The sequence below is a fragment of the Apium graveolens genome, chromosome 6 (assembly GCF_009905375.1).
Source record: "Apium graveolens cultivar Ventura chromosome 6, ASM990537v1, whole genome shotgun sequence".
Classification (NCBI taxonomy): domain Eukaryota; kingdom Viridiplantae; phylum Streptophyta; class Magnoliopsida; order Apiales; family Apiaceae; genus Apium; species Apium graveolens.
The window spans coordinates 182,208,278-182,233,979 of NC_133652.1; the positions used below are offsets into that span (position 1 = coordinate 182,208,278).

Here is a 25,702-nt window from a genome sequence, read left to right on the forward strand (position 1 = left end):
AATAGGTTGATAATGGAGGAAACCGGTTATGACAGGGCAGATATGGAAGCTCAATAAAAAGATTTGTATTGTAAACTTAATGAAGAACAAATGGAAGTACATAATCATGTCCTTGATGTTGTTGGAAAAAATGAAGGTGGTCTTTTCTTTGTTTACGGCAGTGGTGGGTGCGGTAAAACGTATCTTTGGAGAACTTTTATTTGCAAACTTAGAGCTGAAGGAAAAATAGTGTTGCTAGTAGCCACGTCAGGAATAACAACAACTTTACTTCCAGGAGGAAGGACCGTGCATTCACAATTTAAGATACCAATTGTTATTGATTATTATTCTTTATGTGGCATTGGTCGTAATTCGGAGACAACTGAACTTCTGAAATATACAAGTCTAATTATATGGGATGAAGCACCAATGTAACATCGTCATGCGTTTGAATGTTTAGACAGACCTTTAAGGGATTTGATGAAGGTTGTTCACCCAAAACGTTATTATATACCATTTGGTGGAATTACTGTGGTGTTTGGTGAGGAATTTCGACAAATTCTCCCTGTCATACCCTACGGAGATCGTACTGATATTATCTCTGCCAACTTTACCAGGTCTAGATTATGGGCTGCATGTAAAGTCTTTGTTTTGAAGCACAACATACGTCTTAGCAAAGGTAATTCTGATGAACGTAATGAAGTATTGAGTATATTTGCCCGATGGGTACTAGATATTGGTGAAGGTCAAAATTACATTTCTAAGGATGAAGGTCCTTTCTGTACCGAGTATGAAGTTCAGATTCCTCCTCAATTCTGTAATGTTGAGCAATCTAACTCTGTTGAGAAAATGATGGCTGCAATCTATCCAAATTTTCTCACCAACTTCAAATTCCCAGAATATCTTAGTGAGCGAGCTATTCTCACTCCAACAAATCAAACAGTTTCTCATCTTAATTCTCTTATTGTCGATAAACTTCTAGGTGACACGATTTCATACTACAGTATTGACAGGGCTGAGGATTTTGGTGTAACTGAAACTGAATTGGATCTTGCTTTCCCCATTGAGTATTTAAATTCACTGATTATTCTAGGAATTCCCCAGCATGAGTTAAAACTTAAAGAAGGAGTCGTCGTAATGTTAATAAGAAATCTAAATCAGACCCTTGGATTATGCAATGTAACTAGGCTCATCATCACAAAATGTTTGAAGAATGTTGTCCAGTGTGACGTTATATACGGTTCAAATGTTGGTACACGTCATTTCATTCCTAGAATGGAGTGTTGCCCAAGTGACTGTCGACTACCCTTCAAACTTATCCGCAAACAAATGCCAATTCAAATCTGTTATGCCATGACGAGTAACAAATCGCAAGGACAATCTTTAAAGACAACAGGGTTATATTTACCCAATTTTGTGTTTACACACGACCAGTTTTATGTTGCTGTAAGCCGAGTGACTTCTCCGGAAGGTTTGCACATTTTTGTTGATGACGAAGCTGGTTGTAGTACAAGTAAGACTGATAATGTTGTGTACAAGGAAATATTCTATAATGTTCCTACTATTTAGTTGGTTTATAGTTTGATGTTGTTAGGTCACACAACACTGTAAAAGGGGGTTGAATACAGTGTTATTATAATCAAATCGATCTTGAATACAAGTAACAATAAACATATATATTCAATATAATAAACTCTGTTACAATGAAACTGTCATCTCTCAGTGATGAATAAATATCACTAAGAGCTGCTAGGTTACAATGAATAATATATCTCGATAATGATAACACATATAGTATAAACCTATGCCTGTGTTTATATACTACACAGTTACAAGATAACTTCTAATTGATATGGAATATAATTTTGTCTCCTAAAATATATCAATCAGATATCTTATACAAGTCTTCCAGTCTTCTAATTCTTTCCATACATATCTTATTTTGTTTTAGTCTCAATCTTCTACTGTTAATCAGCGTCCTTCCTTAACTATAAGTCCTCCTGTACTTAAGTTCTGACATGACCTTAAGTCCTGATATTATGTTCCGACTTCCAGTAAGTACTGATTCCAGTAAGTCCTGATATTTCCTGTTTGTTAAGATCGGAAAACTAAACATGAAACATATTAGACATTACATCTCAAATATATCTAACAATCTCCCCCAACTTGTAAATTATGCAAAATATACAAGTTAATAGATTTGATGATGTCAAAAACATTTAAGTTCAAATGCATAGAGAATTTAACTGAGTAATTAACTACAACTTACAGTCCTTGTAGCTTTTACCAATCTCACCGAGTCAATCTGAATCCATAATGATTCTTAAGAAAGTGTGATATCAGCTTTTCTTCTTTAATCCTCAGGACCTGAGAGAGTGTAGTCTTGACTTGCTTCATCTCTTCATTCTGACTCCCAATCTGATAGATTGCAGTCCTTATCGCAGAGATATGGTTTCTTTCTAAACCATTGTCCAGTCTTATTACCCTAGGATGAGAAGAGTCTTCATTGTAGCATAAACATTTCTCTTTCAGTATTACCTCAAGCTTAGCATAATTCTTCTTCATTGGAATTTCACTTCCATCATCTTCAACAATATTAGGAAGGAATTCTGTAAATCTTGAACCAGAAATTCTTATTTTATCTCTGATGATCTTCAATATGAAGTTTGACCATCTCCCGGTAATATTAGACTTTATCTCTAAAAGGTAATGAAAGAATTGAAGTTCTTTCAGATTTTTGTTCAGTACATCTGATTCTGATATGTCCTTCCATCTTCAGGAAATAGAAACAGATTTTCTTTGATGTTGTGCTTATCATGAGCATCCAGTACCACTCGAACAGAGATAACCTTGTTAAGGTGTTTCTGATTAACTTCTTCAAGAGGTTTATCAGTTAGTAAAAATGGATCTCATGTAGCAATTTCAAGTCCTGTTTTGATTTTAGCTTCATCAGAACCTAGTCCATCCCTGTCTCTTGGTTCTCTAGCATTTAACCCAATAGACATGATATCAGACATCAATTGGCTTTTCTTTGGATCTGATGGTTTGACATTTTTTGCAGAGAAGTTTCTTTTTATCAGCTACTTCCATTTTGTCTAAATCAACTTGAGCACTGTCAGAGGTTGACTTGATGACTTTATCAGAACTTGCTGTTTCTTGTTGTTCTTCACTCTGAACAACTTGAGCCTTGTCAGAGGTTGTCTTTAATTCTTCAGAAATCATCTTTCTTTTCAGAGTTTGAACATCTTCATCTTCAGCAAGAATATCATCAGTACTTTGAACCATTTTGTACACTGGCTTTATTAGAATTTGAGGAATTTTCATCTCCAGTGGCTTGGTTGGTTCATCAACGTTTCCTTTCCCTTTGTCTTTGGGATCAATCTCAGATTGTGATCTAGTCTTGGCTTTAGATGCCTCAGATTGTGACTTCTTCTTGATCATAATGCCTTTTTCCTTAGGCCTTGGAGGTTTCTTTGCAACAGAAGCTTTTGGATTTAGATTTGTCTTTTCAGCTTTAAATCTAGCTTCTTCCTCCTTGAGATTATCTAAATCCATTCCTGTATTATATTTGAGAAACAATCTTCTAACAATTTTTCATCAAGTGTTTGAATCTTGGGATCCTTGTAGTAGACAGTAGTCTACTTTCCCTTGAGCTTCAGAGTTTGCATGAACTTTTGAGAATCTTGACTTCCACCTTGTTTCAGAACATCAGGCTTTGTCAGACTTTGCTCATCAGAACTTGATCTCAGATTTTGAATTTCAGTACTTGCTATCAGATTTTGAGTTTGAGCAGCTTCAGAACTTGTCTTCTTTTGAGTAGAAGATTTGCTTGCATCAGTACTTAGTTTAATTAGTTTCTTTGAAGAAACCTTGCTGCTCTGCCCTTTACTTTGAACTTGACCTCCACCCTTGCTAGGGTTTCCCTGGTCATCAGCTTTATCATCTTTCTGCTTCAGTAATTGAACATTTGAGCATTTGGACTTAACTATCTTCTCCCCCTTTTTGGCATCATCTAATAGTAGGAGTGAGAGAAGAAGTTCTACTGAAGTTTGAATTTCATTCAATTGAGCTTGTTGAGAAGCTTGATTAGCTAGGACCTCAGTAATTTAGGCCTGTTGCTTCTCTTGGGTTTCCTCAATTGCTTCTACTTTCTCAGAAATAGGTCTGATAAACCTCTTTTTATCAAGTTTGGCTTCCATATCTAGCTTTTCAGCCTTTTCCAGAAGTTTGTCAACCTTTTCTTGAGTTTGAGAGTGAAGACCTTGATGATGCTTGGTAGAGAGAGCGGTGATCTTGAGCTGTGTCTTGAAATCAGAATTCGATAATAACTCATCAGCTTTTGACACATGCTCTGTCAGAATGTTAGAGCTTGGAATAAATTCAGAATCATTCCACTTCTTGGTCCACTCAACCCCCCTACGAGTATCCTCCCACGGTGTAGGTGCATCCTGCTCAATAAACTTCTTTACCAGTGCTTCCTTTCCTAGAATGGGAGTTGGAGTCTCAACAGAAACACTGTCTTCAGAACTTGAAGAAGATTCATTATGTTTTGACAGAACAACAGTGTATGAGGCAACTGGAGATTTAGGAATAACCTCATCTACTGTAGGAATTACAGCATGCTTTGGAGAAACAGGTGGAGTTGGCATCTCAACATTTAAGATTGGATATTGAACTGGAGATTGCTGAGCTTCTGTAGGAGCTTCCAAATACAGAATATAAGGAATGTGCAGCCTATGAATGTCAATTTCAGGACTGAAGCCTTAATCTTCAATTGTAATATCCTCATGAAGAGGAGAGACTGGAGGTGTAACCACTGTTCCAGGAACAGTGTCGTGGTCTTTAGCTGGATGTGGCAGAGATTCAATTATAATGGGCTCTTTTGAGATCAGAGATTCCTGATCCCCTTCCTCAGCTTCTACAGTATCCTCAGATGGAGGCTTAGCATTATACCTCTTTGCCCTCATTTTCTTCAATCTCCTTGCCAATAAAGGAGTTGATGTTGCAGCATCAGAACTTACAGATTTCCTCTTCAAAGTATCAGAACTTTGAGCTGCAGCTTTTTTCTGAGAAGTAACATTCTCATCTTCAACTGTCACAGGTCTGAAGCATGAACTTGTGCTTCCTCTTCACTATCAGATTCATCCCTGAGAATCATTTTTCTTCTCTTTTGTGGAGGCTGAGGAACAGACTTTGTCCTTTTTGGCCTAGAAGGTGAAGGTCTGATAGTATTTACTGATAATTCAGGTTGAGATGATTGAGTTTATGGTTTGAAAGATGTCCTGATGGTAGATTTTGGTTGTGGTTGAGAAGTGGTTGGTTGTGTAGTGGTTGGAGGTTCTGATGGGTGAGGTTCAAATGGTTGGACATCAGGATATAGTGCATTGTATTTAACTGGATCATAGTTTATTAAGGCTTGTTTGACAGAGATGGGAATTTGGAGGGGTCTTAACATAGCCTTCTTATTATCATTAGATAATAAGTCATTAAAAGCTCTTTTAGCTAGTCTGAATGGTGAAATGGACTCACTAGCTAATTGGGGCTTATCAGAACAATAAAAACTATAAATAAGCTGACAAAATCTAGCAAAGTAAACTGTATTCCTATCTTCTGTCATCCTATCCCCAATAAAGCCTAAAATAGCAATTGCATAATCAAAATCAGTTTGATTAATAAAAGCATACCCGATTTGTTGACTGAGAATTGGGATTGCATCAAAATTAGAACATTTGTTTGCAAAAGCCTTTGTGATGCAGTCAGAGAAGAAACTCAATTCCCTCCTTATGTTGGATCTCTTCAATTGACCCAGCTTTGCCAATGTCTTTTCATACCCCAGACTGGTCATTAGCTGTTGAAGAACTGGCTCCTCAACAGTTGTATAAGTGCAATTCTCAGGCAATTACAGTGCTTGGCATACTATAGCCACCGTCACTACATGCTCATCCTCCCCTGTTGAAAAGATGATACTTGAGGACCCATGAGCACCACCATCATCATATGCGCCGCTTCTCCAAAACTCCAGCACTTGAGTTCCAGAGATTATTTCAGGTTGGGTCAAAGCATACCCAATATCGGAGTGAGCAAGGAAGTCATGAATAAAGTGAAGTTCCGATGGAGTTTCATCCTTGCTAAGAATGGCCAAGTAATTGTTAGGGACAAACTTCGCTCCATTGAAAATAATGTCTTTTGGTGCCATCTCTGTAAGAGATTAAGTGATAAAGTGAGTGTTTGCAAGGTATTTGATAAAAGTCCTGTAAGAAAAAGCTTCAGAGTATATAAGAGAGAGAGAGATAATAAGAGAGATTAAAAATAGAAAAGTAGGTAAAAGATTAGAAAATCTTTAAACTCCCATATATATACTCTCTCCACTCAACAGTTATATTTATGAAGTATGATAGACAATTTACACATGGCAACGTGTGAACAGTCAGTAAAAAGTTAAAGCAGGAGTTAATGGGTACGGGAAATAAGCAATAATTACCGTGCACATGCAGTTTTTCAGGACAAACACGTTTACCACTAACCCAAATGATTATGACTGTTTTAATCTCACCTAATTATATTCTGATTAAATATGACCATTTCAGTATTTACCACAAATAAGTCAAGTAAAGAATAATGCCACGTAAGCATCAGAGTTTCTATCAGGATTTAATATCAGAACTTGATTATTATCAGATTTTAACAGTCATCAGAATATGGCTTATCAACTCAAAAAGTGTATATCTTTTTCTGTGATTCTTCATACAAATACTGACTTGATTCTTCAGAGCTTAATCATCAGAACTTCCATCAGAACTTGTCCTCAGAATTTATGCAGATGATACTTAACTGTTTGTCAAAAACAACTTAATCACCACAGTAATTTTCATCATTCATATGGAGTGAGAGTGTATGCATTTAGAAAAATATCAGATAAAGATTAAAGTTTGAAAAACTTCAGTACATCTTAGAAATAAGGCATAACTAAGAAAAGTGCTTAAAATCTGTCAGTAATCATGAAGTCTACTATAAAACAAATTTATGTAAGAGTCCACCTCAACTGTTTGTGCTCATTTTATGCATCTTTTGAAATTCCTTTTTACAGTGGCTTCTCAGTGTAAGTGAGTCACAACTGCTTATCAGAATTTATGCTATTATCAGAGTATTTCTCCAGTAATCAGAGAATGTGAAAGGTCACCAAGAAAAATTTATTTACTTTTCTAATGCATATTACTTAATACTAGCAATGCACTTGGGTCTTCCCTTCCACATTATTTTCTCTAGATCTCAAAGGGGTACCTGACTTTAATTTTCTTTTCTTTAGATAAGTGAGGCTTACCAAGCATTTAGTTCATCCTTAAGATTTATGACATCAGAATTTGACAGATAAGAAGTAAGAATCTAGTTTGTGACTTAGTAATAAGATACACAAAGTAAATTTGACTAAACTCAAAATCAGAATTTGCTTATGTTAATGAGTTTCCACATAAACAACTAATTCAAACATGGGATTTCTAGTATGTTAAAGACTACTAGGTCAGCATCTAGCACAGTATCCTCATTGGATTGAATAGTCATGGAACATTCAAATCACTATCAGAGTAGAAAGATCCACATCATATAACAATCAGCATTTAATATATTTCAATTTAAGCACAGATTACATGAAGATAAGACAATCTGTAAACACTGATCATAAAGTCTAATACATGAGAACAAAAACTAAGTAGATTTAGAGAAAGAACCTGAAACCATTCCAAGTTCATTTACCATTCTTGTAAAAGTAGCTTCACATAGTGGTTTTGTGAAGATATCTGCTAGTTGTTAATCTGTTGGAACAAAATACAATTCCACTGTACCTTCCATCATATTTTCCCTTATGAAATGGTACCTTATGCTGATGTGCTTTGTCATTGAGTGTTGAACTGGATTACCTGTCATAGCAATAGCACTTTGATTATCATAGTAAATAAGCATTTTAGAAAATTCTAACCCATAATCTAGTAACTGATTCTTCATTCAAAGAATCTGTGCACAACAGCTTCCTGCAGCAATATATTCTGCTTCTGCAGCTGATGTGGAAATTGATTTCTGTTTCTTGCTAAACCAAGAAACTAATCTGCCTCCAAGAAATTGGCAGCTTCCACTTGTGCTTTTCCTGTCTATTTTGCATCCTGTAAAATCTGCATCTGAGTAACCTATTAGCTTAAAATCTGATTCTCTAGGATACCACAATCCTAGATCAGCTGTACCCTTAAGGTACTTGAAAATTCTTTTCACAGCTATTAGATGAGGTTCTCTTGGATCAGCCTGAAATCTTGCACAGAGACAGGTAGCATACATGATATCAGGTCTACTTGCAGTTAAATAGAGTAAAGAGCCAATCATACCTCTATAGTTAGTAATATCTACTGATGAACCAGTATCTTTATCTAACTTGGTTGCAGTGGCCATGGGAGTGGATGCCGTTGAACTGTCTTGCACTCCATATTTCTTGAGTAAATTTCTGGTGTACTTGGATTGACAGATAAAAGTACCTTCTTCATTTTGCTTAACTTGAAGGCCCAGAAAATAATTAAGTTCTCCCATCATACTCATTTGATATCTTGATTGCATTAGATTTGCAAACCTTTCACAGAGTTTGGCATTTGTAGAACCAAATATGAAATCATCAACATATATCTATACCAAAAGTAAGTCATTTCCATGGTTGAGGTAGAACAGTGTTTTATCAATTGTACCTCTATGAAATCCACTTTCCAGAAGGAATTGAGCTAAAGTCTCATACCATGCTCTTGGAGCTTGCTTAAGGCCATAAAGTGCTTTGTCAAGCCTGTAGACATTATTTGGAAATTTTGAATCTACAAAGCCTGGAGGTTGTTCAACATACACCTCTTCTTCCAATTCTCCATTGAGAAAAGCACTTTTTACATCTATTTGAAAGACTTTAAACTTTTTGTGAGGAGCATAAGCCAAAAAGATTCTTATGGCTTCCAATCTAGCAACTGGTGCAAATGTTTTATCATAATCAATACCCTCTTATTGAGAGTAACCTTTAACAACCAACCTAGCTTTGTTCCTTGTAATTATGCCATCACTGTCAGTTTTGTTTCTGAACACCCATTTTGTGCCAACAACTGATCTGTTCTTTGGTCTTGGCACTAAGGTCCAGACTTTGTTTCTTTCAAATTCATTTAACTCTTCTTGCATTGCTTGCACCCAATCAGCATCTTGAAGAGCTTCTTCCACTTTCTTTGGTTCAGTCTGAGATAGATAGAATGATAGAGACATTCATTTGATGTTGCAGTTCTAGTTCTGACACCTGCTTCAGGATCTCCAATAATTAAATCAGGTGTATATGATTTGGTCCACTTCCTTGCAGATGGAAGTTGATTTCTAGAACTGGATCCTCCCCTATGATCCTTGCTATCTCCATCAGCATTTTCTGATGCTCCCCCTGTAGTTATGCTCTCTGAGACTTCGGAATTTGAGTTGGCTCGTTCAGGACTTGAAGTATCAGAGTTTCCAGAATTATCAGAATTTGGCTCATCAGAACTTGATGAATCAGAACTTGAAGTGCCAGAGACAGATTCTGATGCTTTTTGAGAGCCTTGAGTTGTGGTAGGATCTTCAGCTTGCTCCCCCTGGACATGTGCATTTTCCTTTGGAGTTGTTACCATAGTTTTAATGACATCAGAACTTAACCCGTTAGAACTTACATGGTCAGAGTTGAAGTCATCAGAATTTACAAAATCAGAATTTAAGTCTTCATTTTCAAATCTCAGCTGATCGTGATCATTGAAATCTTCAAGTCCAGTATTCTTCTTATCATCAAAAGATACATTGATAGATTGCATGACAACCCTTATTCTTAAATTGTAGACTCTGAAGGCTTTTGTGGAAAGTGGATATCCAACAAAAATTCCTTCATCAGCTTTTATATTAAATTTTGACAGCTGTTCAGGATGAGTCTTAAGAACAAAAAACTTACATCCAAATACATGAAAGTATTTCAGATTTGGCTTCTTTTTCTTCACCATCTCATATGGTGTTTTTCCATGCTTGTTTATGAGTGTAACATTCTGTGTAAGCTGCACAGCTTCATCCCAAAAGTAGGTTGGTAACTTTGCTTCATCAAGCATAGTTCGTGCAGCTTCAACGAGAGTCCTGTTCTTTCTTTCTACAACTCCATTTTGCTGTGGAGTTCCAGGTGCAGAAAATTCATGTTTGATTCCTTGCTCTTTGCATAACTCTTCCATGATTGAATTCTTGAACTCAGTGTCGTTATCACTTCTTATAATTTTAACAGAATCTTTGACCAACTTATCCAGCTGTCTGATATGATCAACTAGAGTAGATGCAGTTTCATTCTTCTTGTGCAAGAAATACACCCAAGTGTATCTTGTGAACTCATCCACTATAACCATATCATATTTCTTCTTTGCAATAGACATGACATTGACTGGACCAAATAGATCAACATGAAGTAGGTGATAAGGCTCAAGAATTAAGGATTCAGTTTTGCTCTTGAAAGAAGATTTTCTTTATTTTGCCTTTTGACATATATCACAAAGGCCATTAGTAGCAAATACTGATTTTGGCAATCCTCTTACAAGATCTTTTTTTACAAGCTCATTTATGGGTTTGAAATTTAAATGAGAGAGTCTTTTATGCCAATCCCGGCTTTCTTCAATTGATGCTCTACTCAACAGACATATTGCAGAACCATCAGAACTTGTTGAAAGTCTGGCTTTATAAATGTTACCATGCCTGTAACCTTTTAGAATCATTTTGCTTGTAGAAGTTCTTACAACTTCACAGTGTTCTTCAAAGAAATCCACATGATAACCTCTGTCACAGATTTGACTCACACTCAGCAGATTGTGTTTAAGTCCTGAGATAAGAGCTACTGTTTCGATGATGACATTCCCAAGATTGATATTGCCATATCCCAGAGTTTTTCCCATGTTGCCATCTTCATAAGAAACTCTTGGGCCAGCTTTCTCCACAAAGTCTGATAGCAGGGCTTTATTTTCAGTCATATGTCATGAACATCCACTGTCCAGTACTAGGATATCTTTCCTGTTGCCCTTCAATTCAGCAGTTTCAGGGCTGCCATCAGCATTTGCCATCAAGGCATAATTCACCTCATCTTCCGAATTTGAAGAGTCTGTCCAGCTTTTCTTCTTTGTGATAAGTGTCTTGCCTTTGTCACTCTTTCCTTTCTTGCAGTCCGGAGAAATGTGGCCTCTTTCACCATAATTATAGCACTTGATATTTGAGTTGTCTCCTCTGTCAGACTTTGCACTTTTGCCTTCAGACTTTCTGAACCCTTTCTTATCAGCACTTACACCTTTCCTAGAAAACTTCTTTCCCTTTCTGAATTTCCTGTAAGCTATCTTTGTGATACCCTTCACCATAAGAGCACACAATTTCATCATCTCTGCATCATCTTCCATTTCAGGTAAGCTTTCAGTTTCTGAATCATCATCATCAGAATATGATGACTCTGAATCAGACTTTATGATGAGAGCCTTTTCTTTGCCCTTCTTTGCGACAACAACTTTAGGAGATTCCTCCTTAGCCTTAAGAGCAACTATCCTTGACTTTCTCCCATGTCTCTTGCTTCTTGATCCATCTCAAGTTCATAAGTCTTGAGCATACCATAAATTTCATCAAGAGTAGGTTCATCAAGAGCATAGTTGTCTCTTATGGTAGTAGACTTCAAATCCCAATTTTCAGGAGGAGCTAAAAGGAATTTCATATTTGAATCTTCAAGATCATATTACTTGTCCTCCAGTGACAGATCATTCAAGAGTTTGACAAACCTTTCATATAATTCAGTTAATGACTCACCAACTTTTGATTCAAAGTGCTCATACTCTTGAGTGAGTATAGTCCTCCTGTTCTTTTTGATTACATCAGTTCCCTGACATCTTGTCTCCAAAACATCTCATATCTCCTTTGCAGTCTTGCAATCAATTACCCTGTTTGACATGACATTATCAATGGCACTATGCAACAAATGCCTTACCCTTGCATCCTTGTCAATAGATGAGATGTCTTCAGCTGTGTAATCACCTTTCTCCTTTGGTATAGACTTTGCTGGTTGATCTGCAACTGCAACAGAGAGTTTGGTAGGCTTATATGGTCCTTCATTAATCCTATCAAGGTATTCCGGATCTGTAGCTTCCAGAAACATAGCCATCTTCACTTTCCATATGGGATACTCAGAAGGTCTCAGTATGGGAACCCTAATAGTCTCATACCGACTGTGGATTTGAGTGTTTTTAGTTTCTTCAGTTTTGGTGGGCTTGGTTAGAGTTTGTGCTTCTTCAGACATGATTGTTTGGATCTTTGCTGTATGTGTGTTAACAGATAAGCTCTGATACCACTTGTTAGGTCACACAACACTATAGAAGGGGGTTGAATACAGTGTTATTATAATCAAATTGATCTTGAATACAAGTAACAGTAAATAGATATATTCAATATAATAAACTCTGTTACAATGGAACTGTCATCTCTCAGTGATGAACAAATATCACTAAGAGCTTCCAGGTTACAATGAATAATGTATCTCGATAATGATAACACATATAGTGTAAATCTATGTTTGTGTTTATATACTATACAGTTACAAGATAACTTCTAATTGATATGAAATATAATTATGTTACCTAAAATATATCAATCAGATATCTTATACAAGTCTTCCAGTCTTCTAATTCTTTTCATGCATATCTTCTTTTATTTTAGTCTCGATCTTCTACTGTTAATCAGCTTCCTTCCTTAATTATAAATCCTCCCGTACTTAAGTTCTGACATGACTTTAAGTCCTGATATTATGTTATGACTTCCAGTAAGTACTGATTCCAGTAAGTCCTGATATTTCCTGTTTGTTAAGATCTGAAAACTAAACATGAAACATATTAGACATGACATCTCAAATATATCTAATAGATGTGTAATTTCCATTTGTAAGCTTAGTAGGCGTAGTGATGTCATGTGTACTTGAACATATCAGTTCACTCTATTTTTATTTCTCATTTGGGGCTTTACTGAGTTATTTTTTAAGTTGCTCTCTATTTTCTTATTTGGAGCTGTTAACTTCAAATACCTTTTGGTATGCCGTATTTTGACAGTAGTTTAGTACTTTCAATATAGTTCATTTAGAAAAACATAAAGTGTGTAACTGAAAAACCAAGTAGTTTAGTAATTTGCATGAGGTTGTCACTGGTGAATCTACTCCATCCTTTACCAAACTGTGCCTTTTTCCAGTCACGTTAGCTTTCATGTTCCACTCCTTCCCCAGTATTGTAGTTTTGGTATATTCCCTCAATGATCATTTCTTATTAAATATCTTTAATGTTGTAGGGAAGTACTTCACCATGAAACATCAAAAGACCAAAGAAATTAGTACATTACCGATAATTTTACCTTGGTCAAGAATGTTTTGTTCCTCTTCACCTAATTCACTACCTATTTCTGGATGAGGTCCAATGTGTAATGATTACCTTTACATTGATGTTAGTTCTTTTTGTAATTAACATTTTCAACTGCTAACTACGTTGATGGCCACAATGGAAGCCAAGAAAGTTGTACGTGGTACTTAAAATTTCATTTTTTACTACATTATATGTCATCTTTTCTATCATTTTATAATAAATGGTATAGTTAAATGTTGGCTATGAAATGTAAGTAAATAGTTTGCACATGACATTATGAATCTCCCCAGGTATCCTTCCATCCGCACTCACAACAAAGCTAAAATAAGGATTTAATTTTCAATATTTACAATACAATGATAAAGGTATGGTTGAATTATGCACAATATCAAATCAAGCACATGGGGAACCTTTTAGGAGAAGAAAACACATAAATTAACATTATTTTAATGAAAGCACGACCACAAACCATTAACTTCCTGAGAAAGGTGTAAATTGGATACATTTGTGTATATACTCCTTGAATAGAGAAATTAAATATTTTGCGTCAATCTCCATTTTATGGACTGATTAGTGTACCTTAATTTACTGTAAAATTATGGACGTACTGCATGTATAAGCCTAGGTGTGGCCTAATGTGAAAGTGCAATAAATGTATATGTGGTACAGACCCATCAATTATTAACATTTGAAAATTTCAAATAAGTTTCATGTTTTTTCAAAATATAATTTAAGATTTAAAATTTAGAAAAGATAGTATATCATGTATTTAAAATAATATTATATTATGAACTTTGAGTATAATATTGATAAATTTGAGAGAAGAATAATATTATATTAAGAATTTTAACTATAATAATGATAAATTCGGGCAAGTTACCCAAAATTCTACGTGATCCAAATGGAGATACAAATTTGGATCAGTAAATAGTACTTATCCAAATTTCCAGTATTCACTACTCCAAATTTAGCGCAAATATAAAATAATAGTTTTCTCATTAGTATATATTATTGTATTAGGTTTAAAAATGATTTATGATAATTTAGCCAAAAAAATGATTTATGATTATTTAATGAATGGTAATAATGTTTAATATCTTAATTAATGAAATGAATTTATTAATAAAATGATAGTTTATCAGGTTTTTAATTTTTTTAATGAATATTGAAAATTTTGTAATTAAATAAAATAATCTATCAAATCTTATATAAATAGTTGATAATGGTTAAATATAAATTCTAAAATAAAGAGTTAAATATAATATTTATGTATTAAAAATTTGTAAAAGATATTTTGGATCACATCTACACTTAGAAAATATGATTCATATTTACTCATTAAAGATAGACGACTCTGACCATTGTAGTTAGTCACAATTTTTTTAGTTGACCCCTAATTTTAAAATTTGAAGAATTACTTTCCCTTTAAAAATACTGTACAAATTAAATTATACTGTTGAACATTATAAAACTTTTGAAGAAGCGTAATGATATTAAACTATATTATTATAATTTAATTACAATCAAACCTGTGAGTATGGTGTTAAGTTCTATTATTTAAAAGATCTTATCGGTTCAAGAGACTATTAGTGAGTTGTAGTAGAACAGGTTTTAGGTACTATTAGTTTTATTTATATAATAAAGAGTGGTTCGTATTTACTAAATTAAGATACACGATGTTAAACCGTCTGATGAAGTAAATTATTTTGCGAAAACGAAATTTAGAACTAAAAGCATCTCCAACGGTGATTCAAAAATTCAAATTTGGGGCAGATTATCCCAAATTCTCCTGCAACTGCAACTGTTATCCAAATAGAGATCCAAATCTGGATCAGTGAATAGTTCTTATCCAAATATAAAATAATAGTTTTCTTATGAGTATATATTAGTTTATTATGTTTAAAAATGGTTTAATATGGGTGCGATCATACCAGCACTAATGCACCGCTAATGCACCGGATCCCATCAGAACTCCGAAGTTAAGCTTGTTTGGGCGAGAGTAATACTAGGATGGGTGACCCCCTGGGAAGTCCTCGTGTTGCACCCACATTTCTTCGATGTACTTTGCAAAAAAAAATGGTTTAATATAATATTTCTGTATTATAAATTTGTAAAAGATATTTAGCCAAAAAAATGATTTATGATTATTTAATGAATAATAATAATATTTCATATCTTAACTAATGAAATGAATTTACTAATAAAATAATAGTTGATTAGTTTTTAATTTTTTAAAGTACATTAAAATTTTTGTCTTTAATTTAAATAATTTATAAAATGTAATATATATAGTTGATATGGTTAAATATAAAATATAAAATAAAGGGTTTAATATAATATTTCTGTATTATAAATTTGTAAAAGATAATTTGGATCAAAATTTGGATCATGTTGTTGGAGTTCTACAAAAATTTGAATCAGAGTTTTGATCAATCGGTTATCCAAATTTGGATTTTTGGATTAAAACTGTTGGGGAAGGCCTAAATTTTACTAATCTTAGAATGCGGTAAATGTTCTACCATTTACAGGAAAAAAAAAATTACACCAAAAACCTTAATTCGATTGATTTGAGATGCTTTAAGAGCATAAGTGTATTAAATGGTTTCTGATCATTTCTTAAAATTCACCTCATTTCAAAAAAGTAACTGCTATTAGATTATTCTAAAAAAAATCTTCATTTCAAGTCATTTATTAGAACCCTATGTTCTGAGTTGAAATTTTAGAAATGATATCATATCACGTACAAAAATTAATAAGATATTAAAAAATTTCAGTATAATATTGATACATTCGAGAGAAAAATGTCTAATTCTGCATTCACATCTACAATTAGAAAATATGATTCATATTTACTCATTAAAGATAGACGACTGTGACCATTGTAGTTACTCATAATGTTCTTGATTGACCACTAAATTTAAAAGTTGAAAAATTACCTACCCTTAAGAATTACTGTATAATTGAAAATTATAGAACTTTTGAAGAAGCGTACTGATATTAAACTATACTATTATAATTAAATTACAATTAAACATGTCATTACGGTATTAAGTTCCGTTATTTAAAAGATCTTATCGGTTCTAAAGACTATTATTGAGATATAGTAGAAAAGGTTGTAGGTATATATAGTTTTATTCATATAATAAATAGTTGATTGTATTTACTAAATTGAGATACACGATGTTCAAACTTTTGGTGAAGTCAAATATTTTGCGAAGACCAAATTTAGAACTAAGAGCATCTCCAACAGTGATCCAAATATTCAAATTTGGGGCAGATTATCCCAAATTCTCCTGCAACAGTGATGTTAGGTCACACACACTGTAGAGGGGGGGTGAATACAGTGTACAGCACAATCAAATCGAACTTTAATAACTCTGTTAGGTCTCAATATGTTTGTAGAAGGGGGGTTGAATACAAACAATACCGTTTAATCGAATAAAATGTGGAATAAAAAAGTGAAACAAAATTCAAGTTAAATAAAACTATTATTAAACTTGAAAGGTGTTACAACAATGGTATCGTTTACAAGGGATTAATCTCAAATAAATTATTCCAAATCTAGAATAAATTCGACATGAACTTTTTCTATTTTTGAAATAAAAAGGATCAAATGCTAAAAGCAATTTGAGATTAAGTTCTAGGGATTTTGATCCGCTAGATAGTTACACAAGAACAAGAAAAGGATTTCTAGTGGTTTAGATTTAACAATGAATACTAGAAATTAAAGATCTGAGAAATTGCAATAAGTTCTCTGCTGTTTTCTTAGTTCTGTGTTCTTCTGTATATTTGATATTCAATGCTCTGTCTGTTGAAAATCAGCCGCTGCTCTTTTATATTAAATCAATCCTTGATTTAACTGGCAAGACAATCCTGTTAGCTCAGCAAGACAATCCTTTTAATTGGTAGAATTTTCGGTAGGACAATCTATTGAACTAGCATGACTTTCGGCAAGACAATCTAAATGAACTGGCATGACTTTCGGTATGACTATTGATTGTCATACCGATTGTCATACTAATACAAAAGATTGACTTGCTGAATTAATTTTGAATTTAAATTCAAAATCAATTCTGAAAAACCATAATATTAATTCAGAATTAATTAATCAATTAATCCAATTAATCAATAAATTAATCTTTGCAGATATAATTTATTTTCTTAATTAAATTATATGACTTAATTAATAAATAGAGAATTAATACTATTCTTGAACAACAACCATTCTTCTGACAATCTTCTGAAAATGATGAATCCATTTCACTACTTCAATGTTGACACTCGATGTACTGTCTGGTTCATGAATGACTAACTTCTGTGATGTTTCTTCATGTCTTGATTTTCTTCAGATTAAATCCCTGTAATTAATTGATACCCTGACGAGATCTCTGTCACTTGATTAAATCCACAATCTTGATTTATATCACTGAGGCTTGATCAATTTCTTGAGCTTCTTCCAGTGAATTAAGTCCTCAAGTCTGTAGATGAACAATGTTACTTAATCCTTTGACATATGTTACTTTGAGAGATCTCTCTGACGATAGAACCACTATTTACTTGTTACATCCTTATTTGAGTTGAGTTAAATCCTCGAATAAACAAATAGGCTATGACATATGCCTTTCAATCTCCCCCTATTTGTTTGTTAGACAATAACAACAAATACCTAGAGGATAACTCAACTAACAAATAAGAAAAAGATATAAACAGTAATGCAAAGTAAATAGCAGAAAAGTTATGGATTATATTTAACATTTTCCAGATTCCAAAAGAAATTTACAAGTGAATACAAGATAGATGTTCCTCTAGACTGAACATATAACTACATTAGTCTATCTTGATTCATAAAGTTCTAATCATATTACATTAAGTTTTGAGCTAATTGAATTCAGTTGTCTTCCCTTCCGAATTCACCTTCTTCCAAATCTTGAAGCAACTCCTTGTCAAAGACACGATCCTTTTCAGAAGTGAAGCTGGCTGGTCTGACTGGTTGAACTCCAACTAACTTTAGCTTATTCTTGAACTGATTGTACCTTTTAATATTCTTTTCACAATAAGCTTGAATCAGATCAGCTGCTTGAGTTTTCAACATGGATGAATATCCAGCAGTTCTTAAGTGATGTTCCATCCAGACAAGATGCTTAACAAAGTAGTCTTTAAGAGATTGTAAATCGAGCTGGCAGATTTGAAGACAGTCAGACTTAAAGAATCTTACCTGATTAGGATTGTTGACCACTTGAGGACTAGCCCTGCTGGCAAACTCTTTGAGCCTTTCTCGAAGAACTTCATTCAATTCTGAGCTTCTTTTGACTTTGTTAAAAAGAACCCAAATCTCTGATAAGAACGATTCTCAAACAGATGAAGTGATACCTTGAAAGATCCTTCGCTCTGACAATATACAAATATGCTCATTTCATTTAGAGATCTGTCAAAGGCAGCTGTGATCCTTGAGACTTCAGTCTTGATAGCATTCATGTACACGTCATTGTTTGGATTAAAGATCTCCAGTTTGACATTTCTTCTCCTTTCTTTAGCTTTAATGTCATGAAGACGTAGCTTTTCAAGAGTTTCTGTTCGTTCAATATTTTTCCTCATATCAATGATCTGGGATACCTTTTTGAGTTCAGCTTCTTTTCTTTTTAACTCTGACTGCTGTTGCTGAAACTCTTTCTCAAAAACAGGATCCACTTGAGCTTCCTCTTCCCATTCCCCAAAATCACTTTCCTCCTCAGCTTCAAAGAAACCATCTTTATCTTTCAAGACTGGTTCAGTGGGAATGTCAAAAATATCAAAGTCATCCTGTTCTCCACTATAGTAGACATCATCAGCCTTCCCTGTGCCTCCAGCAGAAGAATCTTTTTCTTTTCCCTTTCCACTTCTCCCTTTCTTCTCCCCCTTAGTTGAGGAATCCTCTACAGACTTTCCTCTAGACCCTCCATGACCTCCATCACCTCCAGAGCCTGAGCCTCCACCAGACGGCCCTTCAAAGAAGGTCTTTTGTTCTTCATTAGGGCAGTGATAATTTTTTATCATGAAGTACAAGTGCTTCATCCATTCATTTAGATGTTCCATGCCCGTCTCTATCTTCAGAAATCTGGAGGAGTCCAGTGACTGATTCATTTCAACCAAGTCTTCAAGAGAAGTCATTCTTGTATGGAGAGAGCAGAAGTTTGAAATGTCTTCAGCTGATAAAGTTGGAGATGCCTGTATTGAGTTAAGCTTTGGTACAACAGAGGTCTTCAAATCTGATATCTCAGTCCTGATGAGAGCCAGCTGATTATTGACAGAGGTGGAAGAAGAAGACCGTTCAACCACTTGTGCTTTGAATGATTGAGCCTCAGCCTGACTTTTTGCAAGTTGTTCTTTCAGATCAGCAATTTGAGCTAATAGATTTTCAGTGTTTGTGTCTGTGTGTGTGCTCACCTGAATATCTCTCTTGTTTGGTTCACTCAACTCACGTGCTTGTGTATCTCTCAATATTATTGCTTGTGAGGAGTCTTCCTGTTGCTGATCTTCTGTACCTGCAATTGAAATCACCCTAGCCTCTTCAAGAGAGGTCAGTGGTGGTGCAATGGGAATTCGCGAGTCCCGATCCTCAGTCAAATCTATCTTTTCATGTGAACTAGATGTCTGAATTGCTTCAGGATAGATTGACCGAGTTGCCCTCCACTTTCTCCAGATAAATCTGTGAGTGGAGAATCCCGTGAGGGAGCCAGAGGTGTTGGATCTGGGAGGGGAGAAAATGACTCTATTAAAGGTGGCTGAGAGTCAGATTTTCCCTCAGAAGCATGTGACTGCTCTTCTGCCGTAACTGTAACGCCCCCAAATCCGGGGTCAGGGGATTTGGTCATCACGATGAAACCTCAATCCAAAATAACCTGTTAAATCAAATAATAAATGCCAACGGAAGATATTTATCATAAATGACCCCAAACTAATCCAAGATCTTTTAAGGTTACAGTTCTAGAAACAAGATATCCAAATTCCACAAATAAATTTTTCTCACTTTCTTTTAAAACTCTTTTCAATAAATTCCAACTCACAATTAAACCCACTAGTATAACTTCGAAATGAAGTATACTAGGCCCAAATAAAATATACAACTATAATATAATCTAATATAAATAACTTTACACAATAAAACTTACACTAGTCCGCAAACCCTGGACCAATCACCTTCCAAGAGCTTCTTCTTTGCTTTCTCGAATTTCGCAGCTAAGTAGCGCAAGCTAATCCTCACTGGAGGTTAAATTTAAAAACAGGCAAGTATGAGCGAAAGAAATGCTCAGCAAGTTAATTATAACATATATAGGGTCGTCTTGATATAAAACCGACATCTGCATCAGCGCAGAATATTTAAAAATCATAATTGCTGAATCATAAAATTATAGTAGTGGAACCCCAGAATTGATTCCTTAATTGTATTCAAAAACCCTTTTATATTTTCCAGCGACGTGCTTCAGCAATACTTTGAATCATAACGAGAATAAAACTCGTAAAACAGTGTTTACGGAAATATCGTAAACCACAATAACATGAAATAATGATTATGGATTGAATCATAAACTTTACCCAAAACTCAACTCTTGATATTAATACTTATTTTGTTGTCATATCAAATTAGATATCAATACGAACTTTGATGCTCACAACACCCATACTGAAGTCAACATCAATCATCTATACTAATACCACCTTTGATATTTAACAACAACGTAAGTATCCACAAAATCAGAAACTGAATCAAAGCCACAATTCACTTTTAATCCAAAACAGAATCAGTACTTTTAATCCAAAAAGAATCAGTTGATAAATTATTTATTCTATGAATATCAAAAATGATATGATAATTTAGATTAGGATCATTCTCCGACGGACGTACTATCACATGCTGATCAGCCCGTGTGATAGCACAAGGTCATGATTCATAGAAACGTGACCCCAAAACACGAGTACTCAAACAAAAAGGCATAACTAGCCTGTGGCAAAATGGTGTCATAATATTCATATGGCACTTAGAAATAGCCCTCCGCTGGACCGTCCGTCCCGGTCACTTACGCAATTATGATCCAATCTTAAAACCTTTTATTGGAATGGGGTCATAATAACCGACACCCGAAATAATTTTATTCCCCCAATTCTTGGGTAGGAATATTCGCAACCAAATCACTTTTCTCAAATCCAAAACATTTGTAAATCCAGAAATTGGATAAGTAAAATCACTTGACTATTCTGAATATAGAATAACAGATGAGTATTTGCATAAACGGAATTATTTAATTCAGCGATATGTAAAACATTTATCTATTCCGAACAGAGAATAGGGAAAACAATACTTGCATAATATAATTCGAAATAAACGTCACTTGAATGATAAGTGAAGTCAGGGGTACTTGCCTTTGGATTTTAGCAGTTAGTCACACTCGCAATGACGCATCTATTCTGACATTCTGTCTCAATACATCACTGTCCTTCTTTTCAACACTTGACTGATATGCTGCTCCTGCGATTGCTAGAAGCCAGATACCCAATACCATTCCATCTCATTCCTTATCCAACGTCTTGTCCCGATCAGCTCGAGAGATCCGCATCTATAATTAAAAGATATAACTTTAATTGTCTAAACGATAATCACTCGATGAACTGCGCGTCAAAATCCTATCGTCTACCCATACGATAGCCCACACATAATTATGACAGACAAATACAGGAATCTTGACCCACGTACGCACATAATTCACATAGCACGTAATCACATAATCCACGTATCACATAATTCACATCACATATAACTCGGTTCGTCAGAAGGGTCGACTCGATATGTTTAAAACTGAAATCGGATCAAAATATGATTTTTCAGTCACTACGCGATTCAGAATCGATTTATAAAACGAGCGACCTTTCAAAACAAAAAGGATTTTGGTCTCGAAAATATTTTTATTGAAAGCGGAATATTTTTCTGAGTCTGTACGCGTTCGTTTCGTATTAAACGGACAAACGGTTTATTTAATATGAATTTTTGAACATTTTTCGGAATTAAAACAGGTCTCTGAATCATTTATAACTAAATAATAGTGCTCGAACACTCGAAATAATTTTATAAGAATTATTGAGCTTGAAAAATAATTTAAAATAATATTTTAAAGCTCGAACTATTTTTTTTTCAGAATTTTTAAATCATAAGAAATAATTAACTCGAATTAAATAATCAATTAAAATTCATTAACTAAATAATTTGGATTTATTTTCGAATAAGAATAAAAATAATAATCTTCAGAACTAAAAATAATATTTTCTTGGAAATCGGACAGCACCTCCTCTATTTCTCGGACTGCCAGTCGATATCATATCGACACAACCAACAACAATCAACACAATACTTTATATTTACGCGTATAAACACTCCAGAAATGAATAACACGACCACCTGAACCAAAACTCGGACCAAAAGTGACTTCTCCAACAATTTCTAAAAATTATGAAATAAATATATAAACACTAACATGCTATAATATACACAAGTACGAAGGCGGAATTTCGGAATCGTTACCCAAAATAAATTCTGATCACCCCGAAGAGAAAATCTGATGTCCGGAAAATATCTCCAGAAAAATCCGAAATTAATAGCGATAGATATATACACGCTGAGATGCCATGTGGAGTAATCACCACCTCCAAACTCTTTTTCTACGCCCCGAAAATAAATTAAAACGGAAATATAACGGAAATATGCCCCGCAAATTTTCTTCTCAAAACCTTGCAATATATATACCTATGCGTAGGTATCGAAGCGCTGATCGTTTATATATATACCAATTGAAATTTGGATATACGGTTTGTAAGATATGAATTTTTGAAAATTAAAAATTATAAAATAGGGGAGACAGAACAGAGAAGAGAAACAGATTGGGGAAGGGGGGTCGCGGTAAACAAATAAAGGGGGGGGGTTGGTTTGCCAGGTGGGGTGGGTGGGGGGTGTACACGTTTTCTATATATATATTTTTTTTTTCTTTTAACCACTGTACTATTTCCGGTACTTATCAACATACAAGCCTAATTTTGTCCTGAAATTTAAAATTTAACGAGTAGACTTACGGGTACAATTAACCCGAAAATTACCAAATAAGTTTTAAAATTCTCGGAATAATTAAAAACTAATACAATAAAATTTTCATAATTTTTAAAGCATTTTTGACTTGCGCGTTATACCCGCATTACACATTTTAACGAACCGAGCTGCACTTGAAACAAATTCAGAAAATCACAAAAATAGTCTTAAAATATTACAAATATCCCGAAGTTTATAAAAACATAAATTTTGAAATTTTAAAATAATTTTTGAAACGCAATTTATACCCGCTTTTATCAATTAAACGATTCAACGCGCGGTTAAAATTAATCCTAAAAATTCCCAAAATAATTTTAAAATTCTCAGAATATTTCAAACTTAAATAAATATGAGTTTCATAATTTTTGAAAATTTTTAGAATTAAATACGGATTTTATAAATAAATGAAATCAGAAAATCATACAGGGCTAAAAAATTTGATGAAATATTGATTTCTAAATTTTATAAAATCCCAAAAATAATTATTGTAATTATAAAGTCATAAAAATATTTTTGAAAGATAATTTAAATATTTATGAAATTAGATTTTCAATAAAATCACTTTTAAAGACAAAAACAAAACGATACGACTCAGTAATTAATAATACAAATAATCCTCAATCACAACTAAGTCACACACAATTAATATTACATACAACACATAGCAGACATAATATCCATCCAATCCCTAATATTACTAAACGAACTCAATTTACCGATATCAATAAAATGATCTGTTTTCAAATAAACTTTTGAAAATAATACATTTAAGTAAATATTTTCAGATATTAACAAGGACCGATATAACACTCAACAATTAGCACATTACCAATTAATAACACAAACTCGTCAAATAGGAATTAAATATCCACCATTTTATTCCTTCTAAATCAGAAAATCACATAAACATATTCAAATATTAATAATAATAATTCTGAAAATACGGGATATCACAATCTACCCTCCTTATAAGGATTCCGTCCTCGGAATCAGCAGAAGACAGCACTTAGGGTTTTCTAACCAACTTTCCATTTCCAAATAACCTCAATTTTCCATAATCTTAAACAAATCTTGTATTCCTGGTAAAATAAAACTTTTACAGGAGCTTCACTGTGTACCACTGTTCCATTCACATCCTTTGACCAATTTCTCAATAGCATCGCTTTTACTGATCGCGAGAAAGAAGAATAGAAAGAAAGATAGAGAGAGAAATAAAAGAACAGATTGACTTCGCTATACGCCCCTGATATTTTAATCGCATTGCAGTCCACTGTCGTCCTTCGTAATTCCATCACATCGCCTTACTTTGACTTGAACAGAATACTCAACTTAACTTGATTGGCATACCTTTGAATATTTGGAATGATAAAATCATGGAGTTTCAAAAAGAAAAGAATCTGATGCCATAACGGGACCAAAATCTGAATTTGAGAAAAAGTATTGTTGAAATAAGAGAATAACTGAGAGATCAATATGATCAAACGAACTTGGTATTGCGTGTCCAAATTAAGACACTACTAAAGGTTGTTAACCTTCATGTATTCACAACACACATAAGTGATGGCGTCCCATCCAACTCCTATCACACAGACAGGGATACCTTGTGTCCCCTATAGTTAGGGTTGTTCATCTCATTCAGAATAAAAGAATATGAAAGAAATTGAAAATCAAATAAATAAAGCTGACAAGATTTCAAAGCTGATATTTCTGAAGGAAATGAAATCCAGAGAACAAAATTATGTCACCAAATAAGCAAATGGTGTCACATCATCAAGAAACTATCCACCAAATAAGAAAAGTGGAAGTTAAATTATCATAAATTGGCAGAGCTATCAAAACCTGAAAAATAGGCTTCATGACAGCCTCTGGCACATTTAAAACACAGATAGGATTGAAAATGAGTGTTAGGGAATATATCTTCTAACAATTACTTCTTTTTGAGAGAGGCCAAAAGAAATTATGGAAAGAGAAGGTATTGCCAAAGTCTTAATACTTATCTTCTATCTGAACTCTTTTATTGACTCGTCATCCAATTCTAGATATTTCTTCACGTTCCAAGAATACTGATAATCTTCATCGCCGTCGAATCGTAGTCTCGAAAGATTCCACAATAGAAGTTTTGCAACTGCCAGGAGTTCCATCCAGCTTAGCACAACCATCTCAAAAGAATACGCCTTATCTTAAC

The 25,702-nt window shown here is 34.0% G+C and overlaps 1 protein-coding gene and 1 pseudogene across 1 annotated transcript; both read left to right on the forward strand.

Moving 5' to 3' along the window:
• The first annotated feature begins 90 nt into the window (after positions 1 to 90).
• Positions 91 to 1,548, forward strand: LOC141665622 (uncharacterized). The gene is made up of 2 exons (XM_074471608.1): positions 91 to 172; positions 440 to 1,548. Exons 1-2 carry the CDS (start codon positions 91 to 93, stop codon positions 1,546 to 1,548), a joined length of 1,191 nt encoding a protein of 396 aa, XP_074327709.1.
• A 13,778-nt stretch (positions 1,549 to 15,326) lies between these two features.
• LOC141668996 (5S ribosomal RNA) lies at positions 15,327 to 15,456 on the forward strand (annotated as a pseudogene).
• Positions 15,457 to 25,702: the final 10,246 nt, after the last annotated feature.